This window comes from Eschrichtius robustus, chromosome 2, assembly GCF_028021215.1.
Source record: "Eschrichtius robustus isolate mEscRob2 chromosome 2, mEscRob2.pri, whole genome shotgun sequence".
Taxonomy (NCBI): Eukaryota; Metazoa; Chordata; class Mammalia; order Artiodactyla; family Eschrichtiidae; genus Eschrichtius; species Eschrichtius robustus.
In genome coordinates this window covers 166,645,929-166,668,761 of record NC_090825.1, presented here as the reverse complement: position 1 = coordinate 166,668,761, position 22,833 = coordinate 166,645,929, and the positions used below count along the sequence as shown (strand labels likewise).

At 57.0% G+C, this 22,833-nt stretch overlaps 2 protein-coding genes and 1 long non-coding RNA gene across 4 annotated transcripts; all 3 read right to left on the bottom strand.

The window, feature by feature from the left end:
• Positions 1-384: 384 nt before the first annotated feature.
• On the bottom strand, positions 385-2,700 carry LOC137759932 (uncharacterized). The gene is made up of 3 exons (XR_011073217.1): positions 2,662-2,700; positions 2,211-2,275; positions 385-476 (listed from the first exon to the last, which is right to left on the bottom strand). It is a non-coding gene; the product is annotated as an uncharacterized lncRNA (long non-coding RNA).
• Positions 2,701-4,746: 2,046 nt separating this feature from the next.
• On the bottom strand, positions 4,747-8,765 carry CIST1 (colon, intestine and stomach enriched 1). 2 transcript variants are annotated; one of them, XM_068534727.1, is made up of 4 exons: positions 8,624-8,765; positions 6,141-6,542; positions 4,934-5,079; positions 4,747-4,816 (listed from the first exon to the last, which is right to left on the bottom strand). In XM_068534727.1, the coding sequence occupies exons 1-4, from the start codon at positions 8,736-8,738 to the stop codon at positions 4,769-4,771; spliced, it is 711 nt and encodes a 236-aa protein (XP_068390828.1). In that variant the 5' UTR covers positions 8,739-8,765; the 3' UTR covers positions 4,747-4,768. The 2 variants fall into 2 exon arrangements, with proteins under 2 accessions (XP_068390828.1, XP_068390829.1); XM_068534728.1 differs by lacking the exon at positions 8,624-8,765 and adding an exon at positions 7,117-7,204.
• A 952-nt stretch (positions 8,766-9,717) lies between these two features.
• On the bottom strand, positions 9,718-19,977 carry IQCN (IQ motif containing N). Its single transcript, XM_068534963.1, has 3 exons — positions 19,909-19,977; positions 16,496-19,816; positions 9,718-10,635 (listed from the first exon to the last, which is right to left on the bottom strand). The coding sequence occupies exons 1-3, from the start codon at positions 19,975-19,977 to the stop codon at positions 9,718-9,720; spliced, it is 4,308 nt and encodes a 1,435-aa protein (XP_068391064.1).
• Positions 19,978-22,833: the final 2,856 nt, after the last annotated feature.

Below are 22,833 nucleotides of genomic sequence, written 5' to 3'. Positions count from 1 at the left end.
CACGCGGGCTTCAGTAGTTGTGGCATGTGGGCTCAGCAGTTGCGGCTCGCGGGCTCTAGAGCGCAGGGTCAGTAGTTGTGGCGCACGGGCTTAGTTGCTCCGCGGCATGTGGGATCTTCCCAGACCAGGGCTCGAGCCCGTGTGCCTTACATTGGCAGGCGGATTCTTAACCACTGCGCCACCAGGGAAGCCCCTGATGAGTTTTTAAAAATTAAAAAAAAAAGAGATGCCACTTGCTTTATGATTTTAAGAAGCCTCCTGTGTCTGCATCAGGGACCATTGGGGGAGGATAGAGGCTGGGGCAGCACCTGGGTGGGACATGGGCCAGGGTGGGGCCCATGAGTGGATGCGGGACATGTTTTGGTGGCTGAGAGATGGGCCATGGCCATAGGGTGTTCAAGGAGATTCAAGGGTAACTCGTGATTGTGATGGGTGACTTGTCACACAGTTCTCTGGATGAATGGGGCCACCATGACCTAGATGGGGAAGATTTGGGAGGAAGCACCACAATCTGGTGAATTCAGGTTCCACATGGCCCCCAGGGGGAGCCAGAGGAGGCAGCTTGATGTTTGGGTCTGGGCTTGTGGGGGGCCTGGCTGGTTTGGGGGTGAAACAGACAAGACAGGCCCTGTGGGGAGCAGTCGACAGCATCTGCAGGGGGTTGGGTGGTGGGTTCTTCAGCAAGCCCCAACTCCCAGGACCTAGCCCGGCTGCTCCTCCCCCGGGGTGGTGTAAGGTAAGGATGGGGGCTCTCAGAGCTGCAGGTGGGGGAGGGTAGGGTCCTCCGGGCCTCTCAGCTGCAGCGTTAATCAACCTACCACTCCAGACTAATTGCCTTCCTCCGTGAGAGTCTGGAGTGGGGACAGAAGGCCTGGCGGGAGGCCCTGGGTGGGGAAGGGATTGCGGGGAAGCTGAGAAGCTGTCTTTTGATTTGTCCATCTCTCCTGTCTCTGAAATCCTGATATCAGCTAGCTCTGGCTGCGACCCCAAGTCCTGCCTCTAAGACAAACCCTAAATCTGTCCCTTGACTGATCCTAACCCTCCTGTGGCCTCCAGCACCCCTAGATCACAATCCACACCCCTCACCGCAGGCCCCCAAGACCCCACGTGCCCTAGTCCCTGCCCTCCACCACCTCTCACCTTCCTCTTCTCCCCTCACTCAACCTGCGTCAGCCTCACCAGCCTTGTCGTAGCTGCTCCTTAAACCTGCCTCAGGGCCTTTGCACAGGCTGTGCCTTCTGTAGGAAATTCCCTTCCCCCAGCTCTCCCGTGGCTGGCTGCTTGTTTTCATCCATTCTTCAGCTCAAAAGTCACCTCCTCAGAGAAGCCCTCCCTGCCCAGCCTGGGCAGCCTCACTCACATTCACCCACCTCCAGAGGTTATCTTGGTTTAATTTCTGTCTGCCCAGCCTGTGAGCCTCCATGTTCCCAGGCCCAGCACAGTTGGCGCTCCACGTGCAAGTGGAATGACTGATGCTGTAAACTGAGTGTTTGGGGGAGCATAATGTGGTCCCCACTTTGCAGAGGAGGAAGGTGCGACTTGGAGAGGGAGCCAGCTGCCAGGGTTCACTGGGGCTGCCTGGTCACACACCACATGAAAGAGGAGGGCCAGGGATTGTCCTGGGCGGCTGGAGCAGTTGGGGGCTCAGCTCAATGGCAGGGGTTCAGAGCACAGACAAGGGTCCCAAAGACTCAGGTTCAAATCTTGCTCAACCGTTCACCTTAAGGGAGAGGTAGCCTCTCTGGGCCTCAGTTTCCTCATCTGTAAACTGGGGCTACCCTTATCTTTCTCCTCCTCCCACAGACAGCTGGGGCGTGGCTAAATGAGTTAAAGCGTGTGGGACCTTGCCTGTTGCCGGAGACCACCTCATCCTGACTTCTCTCCGGCCACAAAATTTGAGCCCCCCCTTTTTTTACACAAGCATATAGAGTCCCAGAGAAGTTACCAGCCACTCAGGCATCAGCCTGGGATTCAAATCCAGCTTCTGCCCAGTTCCCCACTCACTACTGTCTTTTTCCCCTGCCTCAGTTTCCCTGCCCCGAATGTCTGGCCTCACACCCTCCCCACCCTGGACTGAGGGTATCCAGTTCCCCCATCTGTAAGTGGGTTTCCAGGCAGCTCTGGGTGTTTCCAAGTACTGGGACCCCCCCTCCCCCATGGCCTGGACAAGGGCACCCCACGTCAGCCACAGCCCACTCCCCACTGCTCACCTCGTTTAGCGGGAAGGAGAGCGCTGTTCTGCTGCGCCGCATGGCAGCACGAGGTGTCTCTGAACCTGGGGAGATGGACGTGAGACCTCTGGGCTCTGAGAGCCCTGCTATACTCCTGTGAGAGCCCCCCCCAGACAGGTGGCCCACTCCCATACCCCACATCCTCTCTTGGAGCCCGCAGATAATCAAGGTAACCTGGGCCAGACCACAGGCACCAGTGTGGGGCAACCACCCGGCCCTCTGCAGGGGCCTCCGTCTAAGGGCAGTGGGCTCGGTGCCCAGACATACTCCCCAAGCCCCCTCCCAACTCCCTGCCCAAGTCAGCAGCTTTGGAACATCGGGACCCTCAGGAAGAAGTCCCCTGGCCCCATGGGAGATCCATTTAGCTCCCAGCCAAGCTCTGGAGGGTGCAGGGACCCCAGCCCACTACTTGAGAACCCCCCAAACTCACTCCAGCTCTGCGAGGCCTGGGTAGGCCTGACGCTCACTGCCACCACTGAGTCCTGCCTGAGTCCTGTGACCTCGCAGGGAGCGGGGGAGGGGAGGACTTAGCCTGCCCAAGAGGCGGCCCAGGGTCCCCGCCCAAGTGGAGCCCCTTAACTGTCTGAGCGCCAGGTCTGAGCAGGACACACCCACATACTACCCTCAGGACCCAGCCGGGAGGTGGGGGGCAGAGCGACTGGGAGGGTGTGAGGGTGTCACCAAGAAGGTGTGAGAGAGAGTGGCCAGGAGCGTGTGACCACGTGTGTTTGTGGGGGGAGCAGGGGGGGAGGGGGAGGGGCGGACCCAGCGTGGGCAGGTGTTAAGTTGAATTGTTCTTGTGTTTGCTTATGAGAGAGGGAGGGAGCCAGAGAGAGAAGAGGAGAGAGAGACGGGGAGAGAGATGGAGAGAGACAGAAAGATGGAGACAGAGACAGAGAAAGAGAGCAGAGAGACAGAGAGTCAGAGAGAGGTGCAGTTTTGAGGTCAGAATAGGAGGATTTTACCAGCTTGGGGTCTGAGACATGGGCTTCACAGCCAGAGCCCATGAGGTATGTCTTCAGGAGTTTGAAGATGGCCTTCGGGAGGTCCCTGGAGGCTCCGGGAAAGTTGCCCACCATGCTCTGCTGCCCCAGGCAGATTGATGACCCTCTCTGGTCCTCTGGTCAACACCCTCTCTACAAACAGTGGGGGCTGGAGCTGCAGCAGGAACCTGGGGCCCCCAGGAGGGGCTGTGGGGTGAGGAGGGCTGTGGCCAGGGGAAAAGGGTTCATGTGGCATTGCCACCTCCCAAGCTGCCATGAGTTAATGTTTCACCAGACCTGCTGCCTGCCTGGGAGGCCCTGCTGTCCCCTCTGCCCCAAGAATCATCAGAGCATGACCCTCCCCTGGGCGGGCTTCACCTCGATGTGCTGGGTGACTTTGACCCCCAGCCTCTCTGACCACCCATCTCACTGTGGGTTAAACTCAGCCTTGAGGGGGCAGCTCCAGGCCTGAGTCATGGCCAAGGCACACGGTCGAGACCCAGCCTGGAGCCTCCGTGTCCCAATCTGCTAGAGAAGCCTGGAAAGTCCCTGGGGGTGGAGTGGGTAGAAGGAAGAACCCACAGACCCACCAGGGTCCCCAGTCCCAGGCCTGCCCCTCCCCAAACTCGGTTTTCCCTCCTGTACAATGGGAGGGAAGAGAGTGGACGCCCATGCTCAGACCCTGGGAAACAGGACTGAGGCAATGGGAGTCGAGGAGAGAGGGCATTTTGACTCCCTGTTCTCTGCATGCTTCTGGCTCTTTCCAGCGTCTAAGCCTTTGCACAGGCTGTCCCTGCCGATCTGCCCTCCTAAAGGCTTGAAAGAAGACCGGTCGGATTCTGGAACTTGCTGGCTGGAGACTCCCCCATGGTGTTCTGGCTAAAACTCACACTTCTTCCCATAGCCCACCTCGTGCCCCACAGATCCCTCCCTCACCAAGCTCTGACCCTGCTCATCTCTTTGTTGTTTCCCAAACACCCCTAGTTTTTCCTACCACAGGGCCTTTGTACTTGCCGTGCCTGCTTCCTGGGACACCTTCCCTGGTTTCCCCCAGGGTGGCTCCTTCGCCCTTTCAGGTCTTGGCACAAATATCACCTTCCAGGGACTTCGCTGGGCGGTCCAGTGGTTAGGACTCTGCGCTCTCACTGCCGAAGGCCCGGGTTCAATCCCTGGTCAGGGAACTAAGATCCCACAAGCCACGTGGTGCACCTTCCAGAGAGACCTCCCCACCCTCTCTGCAAACCTGGACACATGGGACCCTGGGATCCAGCCACAACCCCAATCTGTGACTTTCTGGCCCTCAGCCATCTGAAATTATGTCACTTGATCCCCTGGCTGTTGTCAGTCTTTCCCCTTGAGACTGTTGGCTCCATAAGGGTGGAGAAATGGTCCCCACTGTGACCCCAGCACATAGTACGCACTCAAGAATGTTTGTCAAATGAATCCATGATTCAGAATGCCTCAGAGGAACAGCAGGGGCTTTATTCCCACAAGCCTTGCCCCTCTCCAGACACCCCAGCCCCATCCAAGCCCCCCATCCCAGCCTCTTGAGGATCACTCCAGTGTGTGACAGGCAGAGGATGACCTTCGGCTCACAAGCCCCTGAAGGAGGAACACACACAAGAGGTTATTCAGGCACCAGTGGGCTTTGCAGCAGGGGCCTGCCCTGCTTGGGGGGGCAATCCCCCCAGCCTAGCCTCCCCCCACCCCCATGGATACCTCATCCAGCTTCTGGAACTCAGACACGCCTGTGTGGCAGCACCTCACGGCCATTATCACACATCCGATGAGCAAAACAGACACCAGCAGACACACGGCCACCACCACACCTGGGTTCCTGTGCAACTCGGGGGCCCCAGTGTCACCTGGAGGGGAGCTCTGAGTCAGCCCTAGACCCCATCCCTTCTAAGGCTGAGACACCCACCAGGGCCCAGTGCCTTTTAAGTCCCCTCTCAGGAAGCTGTGCTTAATTCCCTCTCCAGTCTCTGCTGTAACCATTTTTTCAAGCACATTTTTATCCTTTTACTTTTGTTTTTCTTGTTTTTCTTTTCTTTTCTTTTCTTTTTTCTTTTTCTTTTGAATATATTTGTGTACAAGCAATCAATTTTGTTCACTGTGTTTCCACAGCTATTGTTGGCCACTTCTGGGAGTTCTTGCAAAGTGAAAGAAATGATCCAACCTAGAACTCTGTTCCCAAATGCAGGGATTTTCTGAGGATACGTGCAAAATTTGACACTTCGTGAAGATGGTTTATATCCTGTGACTTTAAGCAAAATGTTATTACGCTTCATGTTTGCACTCTTCTTTGCATGTTTTGGAGACAATGTATTATTTTGAATGACAGATTTTTCTAGACCCTCTGAAAATGCTTGGCCTCTATTGGACCCCTGGGGCCCTGTATGATCACACCCTGCAACTTCCCCACCCTCACTGCCCCCCACTAGCCCCATTCCAGCCATCTCACTCTTCCTCAGATGCACCAGGCACAGTCCTACCTCAGGGCTTCTGCACTTGCTGTGCTCACTGCCTGGGCTGTTCTCCACCTAGCTACCTGCGTGGCTCCCTCCTTCGCCTCCTTCAAACCAAGACCTTGGCTGAATAGTCTTTAAAATTTTTCAAATCCTTTGCACTCACATTCCAACCCCTTATCCTGCTCTACTTTGTTCTTTTATAAACAAATATGTAATTTACTTATAACCTGTCTCCCAACATAACTGTGTCTCACAGGGCCCGACACAGGATAGGTGCTTAATAAAACGTGCTTGGAATGAAGAAGGTCTGAAGAGGTTTAGGTGATGCTGGGGTTGGGAGACGAGGCCCTTCCCAGCATATTCTTAGGACTGTGTCTCCCTCTCGTGGTCAATCTCAGAACTGCACCCTGGTATCCACAACCATCCCCCATCTGCCCAAATGTCCCAATACTCACCAAGGTCAGAGGCCACGGATGTCCCGTCAGTGGTGGCCGAGGACACGGAGGAAGGCACCGTGCTGGGATTGGGGTGAGTGGGGCTCCGATGCAGGGTGGTCAAGGAGATGGAACTCAGGGGGCTAGAGTGGGAGGTGAGGGTGTGCTCTGAACTGGGAGAGCCAGAGCTGGCGTGGGTGACTGTCTCTGCTTGTGAGGAGGTGGGCTGCATGGTGGAGGTTGCCTCTGAATTTGAGGGGGTTATGGAATCTGCCTCTGAACTAGGGGTGCTAGGGTGGGGGATGGAGCCTCTCTCTGTGTTCTCTTGGCTGTTGAGGTTTTCCACTGAAGTAGGGGAGGGGTGGCTGGAGGGAGAAGTCAGAGGATTGGAAGCCAAGTCCTCCATCTCTGAGACTGCAACACCTGAAAAGAAAACACCATTAGGGTGCAGGGAGGAGATGATTAGGAACAAGGGCTTGTGACCCTGGCCCAGACTCCCCTCTGGATGCCTCTTTCCCTATTATGTCAGAGAGACGACGCCCAGCACTTAGGGAGACTTGGAGGATTTAGTGCACCACGTGAGTGCTCAGTGGGAAACTGAGGTGCCCTTGTCTGAATTTCCTTATCTGAACTCCTACAGCCAGGGTTCCAGTTCAGGGTGGACCCTCCCTGCCCCCTACTCTTGCTTCAGGGGTCTAGAAATCTCTGGATATAGGGAATGGTTGCAACCCAAGCAGCATGCTGAGCAACTCTTTTAAACCTTCTGGGACTCAGATTCCTTGTCTGTAAAATGGACATCACAGGAAGTCAGAGTCTCTGAGAGCTCACGCAGGTCTGGTACAAGGTGATGTTTGATGGCAGAGATCCACCTCTGAGCTCCCAAGGAGGATCAGCCCTAATCTCCTTCCCCAGGTACCTGGAAGGTCCCCATGGCTAAACTCAGAGTTTTATTGGGGGCACAGAGGCCTGGGCTCTAAGACTCTGGAACCCCCACTACCTTGCTCCAGCTGCTCCCTAGCTTCTACCCCATCCTAGACACGGAGCCCAGGGGCCAGGCTGAGGGTGGGTAAAGATTTCATGGGCTGCCCCCCACAATTACTTCCTTCCCAGTTCCAGGCTGCTGGGCACCTTAACTGCTTGCAAGTTCATTCGTCAACCACTCCCTGCCCCACCCCATCCACTCTGCCCTGGACCAATCTTTGTGCTTCCTCCCCTGCCTCACCCCAAGCAGCAGAAATGCGGAAATAATATCTGGCACTGGCCCCAGCAGGGGGCAAGGTCCACATGCAGACCCTGTTTCTCTGTCCAGTTTCCCAGGCCCTGCGGGGATGACAGATGGGTCTAGAAGAGGCATGGTGCACTGGCCTGACTTCATCCCCATTTTACTGGTGGGGAACTGAGGCTCAGAATGGTAGAGTCTGGCCCCAGGTGACTGGAAAATGGGAAGAAGGCCCCTCAAAGACCTCCAAGGAGTCAAGGACTAAGAGTTCAGCCTCCCCAAAATGCCTCCCACCATTATTTGAGGAGGAATACAGATGACAAGAGGTTTCTGCTGAAATGAAGATGACTCAGGGGCCACAGTGGATCCCAAGCCAAGCTAGACCTCTGAGGAGTTGAACTTCTAAAGCAAACTGAGGAAAACTAGTGGGCCTGCAAGGAGGAGGTTGTTGAGGACATAAACTCTACTGAGTGCCTGGCACAGAGCAGGCACTCACGAGCTGCTGGAGAGTTGACCAGAAGGTAAAATGGGGCTGTTTCTATGCACTGTGCCAGGAGTTTGCTTTGCCCAGAGACTCCTAGACCAGGAGACTGGCATGAGCCAAGTCAACTGGTTCTAATCTGGGTCTGGCACATGCTGGGAGACTCACCTTGCCTGAGCCTCAGTTTCCAGAGCTATGAAATGGGGATAAATGTGGTGACTTCTGAGTGAAGCCCCTGTCTGCTATAAGAGTCTCACGTGTGGTGGCCTCCACTCTGATATTCCAGGTTTGGGGCTGGGACATGGGTCAGAGAGAGCGACGACTTCTCCACCCTGGGAACTGTCTTATAGGGAAGCAAAAAGAAATTAAGTCAGGCGCCAGGAACTTCTCCTGGGAGCCATAGATGCTCAGTGACCAGGAAGTGAGCCCTTCTCCCGCCCGCACCCCCATGGTCCTGGGGACCTCACACTTCTCCCTTTGGGGTCTGGCTAAGAAAAACTGAGATTTGAAACGGAACCTCAAACTGGGTATGAGGCATTCACCAGCCTCTCGCTGGTTCAGGTTATGCTGGGGTGGCGGAACTGGCAGCCTCAGGGCTGGGGCGGGGGGTGGAAGGGTGGTGGTGCTCCCACTGTTCTCACGACCTCCCCACCTTGCTTCTGGGAGAAGGAGCAGCCCTTTTGGGGGGAGGGATGGAGTGGCAGAGCAGCGTGGTCTAAGGGAGGAGTCCAGATGCCAGGTGTGTGGCTAGGCCATATGCCCCCTCCAGCTTCCTGGAAGCTGGATCTCCTTACCTGTTCTTACCTGTAGAGGTGACACTGGTAGTTCCGAAACTCCCACCAGATTTCAGCAGCAGCGCCAGAGCCAGCAAGCAGCACCAGAGCCGCAGAAGCGGCTGCGGCAGCTGGGAGCCCGCCATTCCTGCGTGGGGAGGGGGGACTGCGGGCTCCGCACAGGTGTGTGGCCAGGTGCCTGTTCTTTACACCTGTGCGCCCCCTGCTGGCGGCGCGCGGAGCTGCTCAGGGGCGAGGCGGAGGCAGGGCTTCCGGACGCAGGGCCTCTGGGGGGCGCTACGGTTCACCAGGGGCGACATTCCTGACCCCCCTCTCCACTTGGACCCCTCCACCTCTCCTAACAAACCCTGCTGATTCATGACCCTGAAGTCTTTACACTCTGCCTATCCCCTCAGGACACCCTCTGCCCCTTCTAGTTCCCCCTGGAACCCCCATCACTCTGTGCCCCCTCTATGGCTGCCCCAAACCCACGCTGTCACCCCCCTCTACCCCTCCTCTTGGCCAGGCTGCCCCCTCTGGGGGCTCCGAGCCCCCTCTCTCCCTCTCTGCCCTGTCCCTGATCCCACCGGCTGGGGATGTCTGTGTACGGCTCTCTCTCACCCAGATCGGGGCCCCTTGGGGGTGGGCCTAGCATCCCCCCAAATCTGGATGTGGCTGGAACCCTCTAGTATTTCCTGAATGAGGCACCCATGCATGCACCTGTAGGATTTTCCAGGGCCAAGGGACTCACGCTGGCCATTCTAGGCCAGGTCCCCAGACACTGGCTTCTGGAGTACTTCCATCTGGAACCGACTGGATGCTGCCCTGCTAGCCGTGGATGAATATGATGGTACATATGAGGCCACGCTGGCAGCCCTGACCTCCGGGAAAGGCTTGGGGTCCCCATCCCAGCCACAGACCCTAGGTGCCAACTGCATGGTTGGAAGTTTGGGGCCCCTCCTGTCCAGGATGTTCCAGATCCCTCTCATGTTCCCTCGCACCATGCCCGAGACACCCCCGTAAGCACAGGTAGACCAAGACCCAGACTGTGGAGGGCTTTATTCATTAGACTCAGAGAGCCACATGGCTCCTCCCCTGGTGTTCCCCCACTGGTAAGCCAAGGTCCTAGACACCTGGCCACTGCGTGTGCTGTGAGTTGTCCCACGCCGCTGGTCCCAAGAGCGCATCCGTGGTGAGAGAGGCCCGGGTGCAATGGCCGCGCCAGGTGGCTTGAAGCATCTTGGCTGCTAACTGCTGCTGCTTCAGCCGGCAGCGTACAGTGAAGCCCCTCCAGGCTGACTGGATGGCCGTGGCTGCCTTGTTCTGGTGATGGGGTTGCCAGGGGCTCCAGGGGTTTGACCGGGTGGTGCAGCCCCGTGGCATGCCGGCCTGGCCTGCAGCACCCTGACCCGTGCCATGCACCACCCGGGTGGGCTGGGTATGGCCGCACATGTGGCATGTGCGGGAGCTGGAACCCACAAGCATCACCGCGCTGGGTGGGCTCCCCAGCCCGGAGCTCAGTGACTGGCAGAGACTACAGACATGTGGCCGGCAGGACTGAAAGCAGCGGTGGTCAGACGTTGTCCTGGCCCCGCTGCCCATCTCAGCCCACATGCCTGGGAGCAGCATTTGCTGGGTGCAGCTCCGGCGGGTGCAGAAGCCTCGCCACGCAGCCTGGATGATTGTGGCGGCTCTGCAGAGCCGGGCCAGGTCCCTCCGTACACAGTAGCCACGCCAAGCAGCCTGGATGGTGATGGCCCACTGATGCCACACCTTGATGGTACGGCGCACCAGGAAGCCACGTGTACACGCCTGGATAATGCCCACCGCATGGATGATTATCTTCTCCGCAGCCTGCACCGACGCCACCAGCTCCACCGGCTGTCTGGGATCCACCGCCGCCATGACATCCCACGGCACAGTGTTCCTGGCTGGCTCCCACGTGCCGCCAGGGACCGCAGTGCTGTTCCTGGGCCCGACCGCTACACTGGGGACGGCAGAGTTCCACGCTTGGCCGCCAGACACGCCAGCGTCCTCAGGACCCTGGAGTACAGCGGGAGTCAGGGATGCCCTGTGACTGTCTGCAGGAGCCCGGAGCTAAGGGAATTCCGAGACACCAGCGGCGACTCCTGGTTAAAAAGGGGCCGCCGGGAACCACTCGGTGAAGACTCACAGCCCAGAGACACCCTCCGAACCCCCGGACTCAGCCTAGGGATGACCGTCCCTTGTGCCACCTCACCAGTGTGGATTATTGGCGTTATGGCCAGCGGTGCACCTGTGGAATGTTTAGGAACTTCCTGTGAGGACCTGGGGGCATCCTGCTCCTGATGGGCGGGCACAGTCCCAGCCACAGAACTGTCTGGCATTTGTGGGAAAGGGACATCATGTATGGCCCTGAAGGATTTTCTAGGGCCAAGGGACTCATGGGCATCCTGAATCAGACCCCCAGACACTGGCTTCTGGAGCGCGCGGGGGATGGCTGCCTTCTGGAGCCCTTTGGATGCCACCCCTCTAACCAGGGGTGGATGAAGTGGCACATGTGAGGCCACGCTGGTGGCCCCTGACTTCCGGGAAGTGCTTGGGGTCCCCATCCCAGCCACAGACCCTGGGCGCAAACCGGTTGCCATAGTACTGCCATGGGCCAGCTTGGGTGACCCTGAGGTGACAGTAGAAGCCATCATCCCATGGGAATGGCTCCGGGACATGTGAGCCACCGAGGGGCTCTGGGGCATAATGTGAGCCTCCAAAGCCTTTTGATAAGCTGAGGGGCTCCGGGGCACAACATAAACCATGGAGGGGCTCCGGGGTACAGTGTGAGACACTGACGTCTGTTGATGAGCAAAAGTGCCCTTGACAGACCCTGTCTGCACACCGGGGACCCCACTAGCAGCCACAAGGTGGGAACTGGGGCCCCCCAATTGCTGGCTGACCTCTGATGCAGAGTTGGGGTGCCACCACTGGCCATGGAGTGCTTGGCAAAACTCGGGGACTGGGGAGGGACAGAGGCCATGCCGCCGGTCATAGACATAGCTTGGCTGGGAGCCACCTCCTCCAAGAGCGGCATTTGGTCTTTGGGAAGAGTCTCATCCTCTGCAGGGAATTCTTGACTGTGGTCGATGTCAGTTGCCAGGGGACTATGGGACATCCACGGGGTTGCCTCAAGGACCTCGGACTCCCATTTGGATATGGACCCCTGGGGCAAAGCCTTGTCCAGGTCCTCTGGCTTCATCACAGTCTGGTGGCCTGTGGTCTCAAATGGCATCATCCCAAGAGCTTGGCTCAACTGTGAGGCTCTTTGCAGAACCGTAGGCACTTGGTACACTCCCTTGGCTGTGCCATTAGCTTCCTGGAGATGAGCTTGCGCCAGGCCAGGGATACGGGATGCCTGGAAGGAGGCTGTGGACGCTTCTCCTGCCAGGGCTCCGTGATATGGGCGAGGAGAGATCTCAATCAGCATGGACCCCTGGGGAAGGCTCTGGGCCACGCCTCCAACTGTGGAGGGTGGACCAGCTGTACTAGCCATGGACTCCAGAACTAGGTTCTGATCCAGTCCCCCAGGCATAGATGCTGGGTCCACACTAGAGGCCACAGGACAAGGAGGGATACTTGAGCCCACCCCACTTGCCGCTGAACCTAGGAGCAGGCTTGGAGCAGTTAGACTAGCTGAGGGTCTTACAGAGAGACCTTGCCTCTTCCCACCAGCAAGGGATGCTGCAATCAGACTGGGGGACACTGCAGTCGTGACAGAACTCAGAGGCAGGGTTCTGGCCTTGCCACTGGCCCCAGAACCTGGAGGAAGGCCCTGGCCCATGCCACTGATCATGGACCCTGGGGAAAGGCCCTGGCCCATGCCACTGATCACGGACCCTGGGGGAAGGGTCTCAACCACACCACTGACCATATAACCTGGTGGAAGACTGGGAGCCACACAACTCATCGTGGACCCTTGAGGAAGGCTCTGGCCCACACCCCTGATCACGGACCCTGGGGAAAGACTAGGGGTCATGCCACCGGCCATAGTACCTAGGGCCACAGTTGTGGTCATCCTACTGGCTACAGAACCTGGCACCACACCACTGGCCATGCCCATCCCAGGCTCCTGGCTGACAGCATCTGCTTGTTGGTAACTGGATTTGGAGATTGGAAACACAGAAGGACACTGTTGGTCCAAAGATATTGGGAGATCGACATTGACCTGAGATATGCCGGGGCCCACATTGGTGAGGGAAAACTTGGATGAACTCACATCCAATCCACCGGGCACTGAAGCCGGAGAGAAGCCAGGTCCCGCCTCTGAGACTGGTTCATGAATCAAGGGGGCACCAGCCACAGAGGCCCAGGATGTAATGGGGGCCATGCCCCTGGTCACCTGAGATTGGCTTGGGCCCATACCAGTCACCACACTTCTCCACCCCATACTCCCTGACATGCCAGGGGACATAGGTACCCGAGACATACTTAGGAACATGCCAGCAGCCAAAGTCCCCTGAGGCACATTTGGGAGCATGCCAGCAGCCATGGTGCCCTGGGACATGCTTGTAGCCATGCCCCTGAACAGAATCCCCTGAGATATACTGGTTCCCTGGCCCAGACAAGAGTCCTCTCCACTGGCCGCAGATGCCTGGTAGAGACTTGGAGCTGAAACAGTGACAGCAGATTGTTCAGTTATGCTTGGGTGCCTCCCACTGATACTGGATGGCTGATGAAACCCAAGGGCCACCTTGCTGAACTCAGGGGCCTGGGGATTTGGGGTCACCCCACTAACCATCAGAGGATCTTGACATGGGTCCACCCTAGTAGACACAGTTGGCTGGCTCAGACCCCGGCCCATGCTGTTAGCCACTGATGGATATGGTGCACGTGAGGTGACTTCAATGGCAAAAGATGAATGACACTGACTGGGAGCCACTGCATTCACCCTTGATGACAGTAGATTTGAACCCACCCTACGGGCCCAACTTGGCTGACAGAGTGCACAACCCGTACCACTGATCACAGATGGCTGGGCCAGGCTGGGCGTCCCCCTACTGGCCACAGATGGCTGGGCCAGGCTGGGCGCCCCCCTACTGGCCACAGATGGCTGGGCCAGGCTGGGCGTCCCCCTACTGGCCACAGATGGCTGGGCCAGGCTGGGCGTCCCCCTACTGGCCACAGATGGCTGGGCCAGGCTGGAGAACGCCGCACCAGCCATAGATGGCTGGCCTAGGCTGGGGGCCACCACATAAGCCATAGGAGGTTGGCCTAAGCTAGGAGTCATCCCACTGGCGAAGGATGGCTGGGCTAGGCAGGGGTTTACTCCAATGGTCAAAGATGGCTGGCCTAGGCTAGGGGCCACCCCAATGGTCAAAGATGGTTGGCCTAGGCTAGGGGCCACCCCAATGGTCATAGATGGTTGGCCTAGGCTAGGGGCCACCCCAATGGTCATAGATGGTTGGCCTAGGCTAGGGGCCACCCCAATGGTCATAGATGGTTGGCCTAGGCTAGGGGCCACCCCAATGGTCAAAGATGGTTGGCCTAGGCTAGGGGCCACCCCAATGGTCATAGATGACTGGGCTAGACTGGGGGCCACCCCACCAACCCTACATGTCTGGCCTAGGCTGGGGTTCATCCCATCAGTCATAGGTGGCTGGCTTGGGCTAGGGGCCCTGCCACCAGTCACAGGCAGCTGGGCTAAGCTGGGGGCCACCCCACTGGTCACAGGTGGCTGGGCAAGGCTGGGGGCCACCCCACTGGTCACAGGTGGCTGGGCAAGGCTGGGGGCCACCCACTGGTCACACGTGGCTGGGCTAGGCTGGGGGTCCGCCTACAAGTCACAGGCGGCTGGGCTAAGCTAGGGGCCACCTCACTGTTCACAGGTGGCTGGGCAAGGCTGGGGGCCACCCCAGTGGTCATAGATGGCTGGGCTAGGCCCAGGGCCACCCCACCGGTCACAGGTGGTTGGGCTAAGCTGGGGGCCACCACACTGGCCATGGATGGCTGGGCTAGGCTGAGGGCCACCCTACAGACCATCAATGGCTGTGCAAAGCTGGGGACCACCCCATCAGTCACCAATGGCTGAGCTAGGCTAGGGGCCACCCTATTGGTCCTGGATGTCTGGCTTAGGCTGGGGGTTATCTTACTGGCCTTAGATGGAAAGCTTAGGATGGGAGTCATCTTACTGGCCACAGATGGCTCAGATAGGCTGGCGATCACTTTACTGGCCATAGAGAGCTGGTCTGGGTTTGGGGCGACCTTACTGGCTACTGTAGGCTGGGATAGGCATGGGGTCAACCTACTGGCCACAGATGGCCGCCAATAGACCATAGGGACCACATTACTCAAAGACAGACTTCTGGTCAACCCAGTCCTATAGGGTTTCTGGGACAAGCTCTCCTTCAGATTCATGGAGCTTTGGCCTGAGGACATATCTCCCTCATCATCTGAGCCCCAGTGGACACTCAAGGTCATGCGACTGGCCACTGAACTGTGATGCAGAATGGGGATCAGTTCTGAGGCTGCAGAAGACTGGTCGTGGAGGTTTGGGGTCATGTGCCTATGGCCTGCTCTCTCAGTCTCTTCCATATTCCCAGGCCCCTGGGACCTCTCCACAGGCGCCCTGGAGAGGAGAGGATCTAGATGAAGGTCCCTGTCCAAGCTGGCTTCCCAGGACTCCTCCTCCACCAGGTCAACAGCGGTCATGCTGGCCACAGACTTGGTGGAAAGGCTGAGTGAACCGCAGCTGCGCAGTGAGCTCTGGGAATTGCTCATATTGGGGCCATAGTCTGTGGAGCCCTGGGAGAAGCTTCTGGCCAGGTCACTGTCTGGACCCTGTGGCAAAGTGGACACCAGTTCATTAAGTATATGGCTAGTCATCAGCTCCTGTGGGCAGTGAACACTGGAAATGGTACCCCGTGTTTGATTTTTCTCCTGCCCAGGGATGGCGGTACGGGGAAGGGTGGGTGCCAGCCTATTGCCTGGGGAGGCTTGGAACAGACTGGGATCAACCTGAGTCTTGAGTGCCCAGCGATGACCAGGAGCCATGGAGCCGGGCCGGAGATCTGGGGTTATGACACAGGCCTTGGGGGCCTGTGGTTGTGCTTTGTTCACCGTGGAGGCATGTGGTGGACTTGGGGTCACCTTGTTGGTCATCTCCCTAGTGCCCATGGAGGCTCGTTTATGACTTGGGGACCGAGTTCTCTGCATGGTCTCCTCAGGGACCATAGATGGCTGTTGCGGACCTCTGGCCACTGAGGGTCGACACACACCAGGAGGTACCCTGCTGACCCCGGAGGGTTGACACCCGCAAGCCGACCCCCCATAGGCGGCGGCACACTGGTGGGAGTGGGTGCCCCTCCCACGACCTGTAGTGCTGGGAAGCTTGCCCGGTGCCACCACCCTGCCCTCCCCCGACGACACCCATGGACGTGGGGCCAGCCTGCTGACCTCGTGTGGATTGTGGGCGCTTGGGGTCGTGCTGCCACTGGCCAGTGATGGCCGGCTCATGCTTGGGCCCACGCCATTGGCAATGAGTGGCTGCCATAGACTGGGGGGCGGCTGCTGGTGGGGCGAGTTGGGCAAATTGGGGTCCACATCACTCACCATGGGACTGAGATCTGATGCCAGTTCACTAGCCCTTGGGTGCAGGCACACATCTGCCTCACGGACCTTGGGGGTCAAGTACAGATTTAGGGTGTCTCTGCTGGGTCCCATCTCCTGTGACAGAGTGGGGTCCAGGGCAGCAATCAGGGGATACTGATGAATGGTCAAGGGGTCAAGGAGTCCAGCAGTCAAGGAGGCACCCACAGAGACCACCGATGAGCAGGGTGACCCCCCCGAGCATGGCCCCATCCCCCACCTCTTCCAAGAGCCTGGAGGGCCAGGCTGTGATGAAACCCTCCCAGGCCCCACCCCAGGGAACCCTGACCTTGCTGGGCTGTAGCCTCATGGGGCCCAGGGTGGGCCCCCATGCAGCCGACGGGCTCCCCCTGCAGTCCACCTCCACTGGGGTCGGCATCGCGGTCACCCTGCTTCCCGCCGTTTTCGCGGCAGCCTTGGGGAGGACGACTCCAGACCTCAGGGCCGCCTGAGAAAAAGACTGGCTGAGGACTGCGCCCAGCTCACCCTGACACAGGGCCTGGTTCAAGGTGGTCCGCTCCTCCTCCGTCAGGGCCTTGCTGAGCACGTCCGCCAGTCTGCCCTGAATGGCCTTAGTGAGCTCCGCCCGCAGCTCGCCCCGGGACAGGGCGCAGGACAGGCTGGTGGCCAGCTTGCCCCAGGACAGCGCCTTCACCAGCGCCGTGCCCAGGATGCCCTGGGGCAGGGCCTTGGCCGTCGTGGTTCCCGAGACCTCTTTGGACAGGGCCTGGTTCAGGGCCGCCCTCACTTCCCCCTGGGAGAGGGCTTTTGCCAGCAGGGCGCGGAGGTTCTCCTGGGAGCCCAGCAGGGCAGCCAGCTCGGCACATAGGGAAGCGAGCTGGGAGGCTGCCAGCTCCTCCTGGCAGGGCGGGGCTGGGCTGGTTGTTGACGGCTGGGCCCAGGCGGCCCCCCTGTCCCCCCAGGATTTGACATGGCACGTGGTGTGTCCAGCAGAGGCCAGCAGAGGCACCAGCACGTTCTGGGTCTCAGAGGCCCCCTGGCGTGGGCCCTGGGTGGCCTGGCCCTGCACGTAGCTGTGGGACAGGAGCTGGGTCAGTCTGTCCTCTGGCTTGGCTCGGGGCAGAGCGCTGATGTGCTGGCAGGGCTGGGTGGAGGCCTTGAACTCGACTAGGAGCGGTTGGGACTGGGTCTTGCTGCTGAGCTCAGCGGCCTGGCGGGCTGCGTGGAGGCTCTTGGCTGTTTCTGTGGCCAGATGTGCCTGGGACTGTGCCTGGGTCAGCTTGGTGGGCAGATGTGCCTGGGACTGCACCTTGGACAGACACATGCCCAGATGTGATTGGGCTAGGGCTGTGGTCAGCTCAGGGGGTGGATGTCCTTGGGACGGGCCCTTGGTCAGCTTGGTAGAAACATGTGCCTGGGACAGGGGCTTGGTCAGCTCGGCCAGCAGACGTGCCTGGGGCGAGCCTGTGGTTGAACACGGGGCCGGTTGTGCCCGAGGCAGACATGTACCCAGATGTGCCACAGCTGTTTCTATAGGCTCACATACCTGGGGTAGGGCCTTCACGACGTCCGTCCTCAGGTGTGCCTGCTTGTTCCCGTCCTCAGCCACTTTTGCCCAGGACGAAACCACAGGCACTTCCATGGCCACACTGATGCTAGATGCTGTTTCCGTTTTCACCCGTTTCTGGGAGAAGGCCTTGATTTTCTCACCTTCCGAAGGAGGCCTGGCTGGAGCCTTGGGATCCCCAGCCCCCAGATGTGATGGGGGGAAGCATTTCACTTTTCCCTCAGTCAAGTATGAGTGGGATGAGACCTTGGTCACCCCTGCTGCCTGCCTCGCGTTCACCACAGCCTTGGCCTTCGGTCCACTTAGACACGTGTGGGATGAGGTGTCGGGAATTCCAGCTGCCGCCGCTGCTGAAGATGAAGGTTTGAGATTTCCAGCTGCTGGAGGGGGCAGGCACAGGGTCCTGAGGATGGTGGCTACCGAGCGTAACTGAGCTGGGGTCTTGGTTACCATGGCCGCCAGGCGTGTCTGGGCAGGAGGAGCTTTGGTCACCGAGACGCCTTGGAGTGTCTGATGAGATGGGGTCTTGGCCACCGTGGCTGCCGGGCGCACCTGGGGCGGGGTCTTGGCTGTCACGGGCACTGCACACGTCTGGGGCGGGGCCTTGGTCATTGTGGCTGCAGGGCGTGTCTGCGTTGGAGACTTGATCATCGAGGGCAACAGGCATAACTGGGGTGGGATCTTGGCCATCGTGGCTGCTGGTCGTGTCTGGGGTGAAGTGTTGGTCATCGAGGCTGATGGTCTCATTTGAGCTGAGGTCTTGGTCACTGGGGTCGTTGGGCAGGGCTGGGGTGGGGTTTTGGTTATTGTTACCACGGGCACTGGGCACGGCTGGGATTGGATCCTGCTCACCATGGCCGCCAGGCACGACTGGAGTGGAGTCTTGGTCCCCGTGGCTTGTGGGCACGTCTGGGGTGGGGTCTTGGTCACTGTGGCTGCCGGGCACGTCTGGGCTGGGCTCTTGGTCATCGGGGCCGCTGGGTACATCTGGAGTGCGGTCTTGGTCGTTGTCATTGTGGGCACCGGCTGGGGTGGGGTCTTGGTTATCACAGGTGCTGGGCCTGTCTGTGGTGGCCCTTCGAGGACCGCTGCTTCCATGTGGGCCTGGGTCTGGATCTTGAGTTGTCCTTGAACTGCCTGGGCACACCTTCCGCGTGGTGGTGGCCCTGGGGCTCCTGCCTTGTTGGTTCTGGCAGTTACTTGCTTGGTCTTCATCGTGTCCCCCTCTACGTGGACAAGGCAGGCATTTCTGACGGTTCTTGTCACCAGGCATGGGCGGCACTTCGCCTCTAGACTCACAGGACACGGAAGTCTGATGGCGACGGTCTGGTGTGGAAGGAAGGCGACGCTGGGGCCTCCGACAGAGCACGTACCCGGCTGTGACATGCCCTGGGACTGCAGCAGGGCCAGCTGGTGAGTATAAGCGGCCAGGCTGTTGGAGGAAGGAAACTGGGTCTCCTTGCTCACCATGGTGGGCTGGGCCAGAAGGGACTTGCCCTCTTCCGGATGCTGGAACCGCACCTGCTGGGGCGGGTGGTAAGGGATGTCCCCCTCCTCCACCTTCGCTTTTTTCTCCACCGTCTTGCCAGACTGGAGGAGGCACCTGGTGTTGAAGCGTCGCCAGGCCTCCTGGATGTCCTTGGCCGCCATCATCTGAGAGATTAGCTTCTGCCGGAGCCGGTAGCCCCTCCATTTGGCTTGGATGAGGGTGGCTGCGTGGGACAGCATCATGTCCATTTCGTCCACCAGGACACTCTTGAAGGCCTGGCTCTCCACCACAGCCCGGAGGCGTGGGATACGATGAGTCACCATCTTGTCCTTGCCCGGCTGTTGCAGAAGGGTCTCCTTGGATGCAGGTGGCTCATGCTGGGGTTGTGGACGCAGTGTCCCTGCTTTGCCTTGGAGATTGCGGACGGGCTGACAGGGGCTCTGCCCACTGGGTGACACCTGTAGCTGTGGACGCAGTGTCCCTGCTTTGCCTTGGAGATTGCGGACGGGCTGATAGGGGCTCTGCCCACTGGGTGACACCTGTAGCTGTGTTGCTTGCTGCATTGTCTTGGTTCCTAGGTGGCTCAGCTCTGCCTGTGGGGGGGTTATAGGAAGGCGGTCAGGGAGCCGGCGTAATGTACACACGAGGCCTCCTGGCTGGGGCGGGTACTCGCCCCAGAACCTACATCTTCTTGCTCCTGGCACCTTGCAATCTTCCTCCTCTCCTTTGCAGGCCCTCTCTCTCCCAGCCACATGCCCAGGTGGCCTTTGGTACCCGTGTCTCCCTCATCATCCTGTGGCTACTTCAACATCAGCACACAGGGCACGTTCTCACCTGAATGTCTGACCACCTATCTGCTTTTCGACCTTCTTCTGTATCTGGAACATACTGTGAGTACAGCACTGATCACAGTATTTTGGAAATATCTTGTTTGTGTGTGCGTGAGCCTGGTGTTATTATTTGCTTTTCTCCATCGACTGTGAATTCCTAGAGGGCGGGAACCAAGTCTGAGTCACTTCTGTGGCCCTATCTCAGTCACAGGGCTTGGCTCCAGGTTTTGAACAGGTATTGGCTGGGTGGCTAGCTTGACCAGTAAATGAGTGGGTGAGTGGATTGAAAGTTGGATGGATAGATGGTCGCATGGCTAGATACTGAATGGATAAATCAGTGGACGAATGAATGCTGGATGGGTTGGAGGAATGGATGAAGTGTAGGGTTGCAAATGGATGAGTAAATGAAGTTGATGAATGAATTGATGAACAGATAAGTAAATAAGGAAATGGACACATGGGTGGATGGATGAACGGATGGATGAGCGAGTAAACAGATAAATGGATGGATGTGTGGGTGGATGGAGGAATGGATGGTTGGAGGAATGGATGGATGGATAGATGAGTAGGTGGGTGGATGGATAAATGTGTGGATGGGTGGGTGGGTGGCGGGATATATGGATAGATGGAGGGAGGGAAGATAGGTGAGTGGGCAGAAGGATGGATGAAATCTGAGTAGATAAATGTGTGTGTGAATGAAGAAAGCTGAAGGAATTGGTAAAGAGATCAAAGAATAGAAGCTGGATTGATGAATGGCTGGATGGATCAGTGAATGAATGGGGGATAACATAGATGATGGATAGATCAATGACATATGGAAGGGTGGTAGAGGGAAGAATGAGGGGATGACTGGCTTTCAGAAGTACCTTGATGCAGAGAGAGTTCAGACACTGTCAAGCAGCCCTGATGTATAACCTGGAGCATAAGACACTTACTTTGCAGAAGTACCCCCTTCTGGCTGGACCAGCCAGACTTCATACCTTGGAGGGTCATAGAGCTGGAGGAAAAGCAGGAAGAGAAGGTGCAATCTGAGAAGCCAGCTTGCAAGAGGAAGCAGCCTTCAGCCCTTCATCCCATGCATTGTGCAGCAACACTGCCCTGGGCTGGCTCTGTCCCCGAGACCAAAACGAAAAGAGATGTTAAAAGCAAAAAAACTAAATTCTCTTAAAAAAACAAAAAAACTTTTTTTTTTCTCTTTGCAAATCTCGCTCATTCAGAGGTAAAACTAGAGAAATACCAGTTAGGCCAAAGGGTAGGATAAAGCCATCATCAAAAATTGGCACTTCTGGGCTTCCCTGGTGGCGCAGTGGTTAAGAATCCGCCTGCCAATGCAGGGGACACGGGTTCGAGCCCTGGTCCGGGAAGATCCCACATGCTGCGGAGCAACTAAGCCCGTGCGCCACAACTACTGAGTCTGCACTCTAGAGCCCACGTGCCACAACTACTGAGCCCACGTGCCACAGCTACTGAAGCCCGTGTGCCTAGAGCCCGTGCTCCACAACAAGAGAAGCCATCGCAGTGAGACGCCTGCGCACCACAATGAAGAGTTGCCCGCTGCTCTCTGCAACTAGAGAAAAGCCCACGTGCAGTAACTAAGACCCAATGCAGCCAAAAATAAATAACTTAATTAATTTTTTTAAAAATTGGCACTTCTGCTACAATTGTCAGTGAATCTCCTCCACACACGTTTTTGGGTTTTTAAAAAAAACCAAAAAGATGAATGCGCAAGGAAGTCTATTCCAGTGGTTTTTTTTTTTTTAATTTTTATTGAAATATAGTTGATTTACAATGCTGTCTTAGTTTCAGGTGTATAGAGAAGTGATTCAGTTATATATACATAAATGTATATACATATATACATATACATTCTTTTTTTACATTCTCTTCCATTATAGGTTATTACAAGGTATTCAGTATAGTTCCCTGTGCTATACTGTAGGCCCTTGTTGGTTATCTATTTTACATACATCCAGTGCTATTTTGTACCTAAAAACAAAACTGGAAATAACCAAAAAGGTGATTGCTAGGGGGCAGTTACAAGCGCATAAAGAAAAGTACTCAAGGATGTTCATCACTATATTTTTTAGAAGAGTCAAAACTGAAAACAACCCAAATGGTGGTTTAAATTAATCAACTGAACATTCATACAGTGGTATGCTGTCCAGCCATTAGACACGGTGTCCAGACCCACAAGAATGGCTAAAATTTAAAAGGTGAATATGTCACAACCACTTGCAGAAACGATCCATATCTTGAAGGGAACTCAACAATTCCACCCTGACAAATACACTCAAGAGGTCCAAGTGTTTATACTCACCCCAAACCAGAAACCATCCAAATGCCCATCAACAGAATAATGAATATCAAGTGTATATTCATCAATATATTAATACGAACGAATAGAAATAGAAATACTGACTTATTTATACCCGTTCAACACATCAATGAGAATGAGGTCAACACTATAGAGAAATCTCACATACCTTGTTTTGAGTGAAAGAAGCTGAACATAAAAGAGGACAGATTGGTTATTCCAATTATAGGACATTTAAAAGGGAACAGAAGAAATTAAGGTCTGCTATTAAAAGTCTGGACAGTGGGATTGCCCTCGTGGTGGGGTGACTGGGAGGGGACATGAGGGGGCTTGGGAGACCAGTCACGTGGGTTTCTTCGGATTGTGAAAATCTGACCTGGGGTCTTTTCTCTCTGCATCACCTTCATATAGAGGCCAAAATACTCTTAAGTGATGTTGAGGAATATGCAATGAGGTAAGCAAATAA

Excerpts from the sequence above, each read along its gene's own strand:
- CIST1 (XM_068534727.1), bottom strand. The coding sequence starts at position 8,738 with ATGGCGGGCTCCCAGCTGCCGCAGCCGCTTCTGCGGCTCTGGTGCTGC. Across the intron at positions 6,543-8,623 it reads TACCAGTGTCACCTCTACAG|GTGTTGCAGTCTCAGAGATG; the intron begins GTAAGAACAGGT and ends TTTTCTTTTCAG. Across the intron at positions 4,817-4,933 it reads AGTTCCAGAAGCTGGATGAG|GGGCTTGTGAGCCGAAGGTC; the intron begins GTATCCATGGGG and ends TTCCTCCTTCAG.
- IQCN (XM_068534963.1), bottom strand. The coding sequence starts at position 19,977 with ATGTGGCTGGGAGAGAGAGGGCCTGCAAAGGAGAGGAGGAAGATTGCA. Across the intron at positions 19,817-19,908 it reads GGTGCCAGGAGCAAGAAGAT|GCAGAGCTGAGCCACCTAGG; the intron begins GTAGGTTCTGGG and ends ACCCCCCCACAG. Across the intron at positions 10,636-16,495 it reads TGAGGCTACAGCCCAGCAAG|GGTCCTGAGGACGCTGGCGT; the intron begins GTCAGGGTTCCC and ends GCTGTACTCCAG.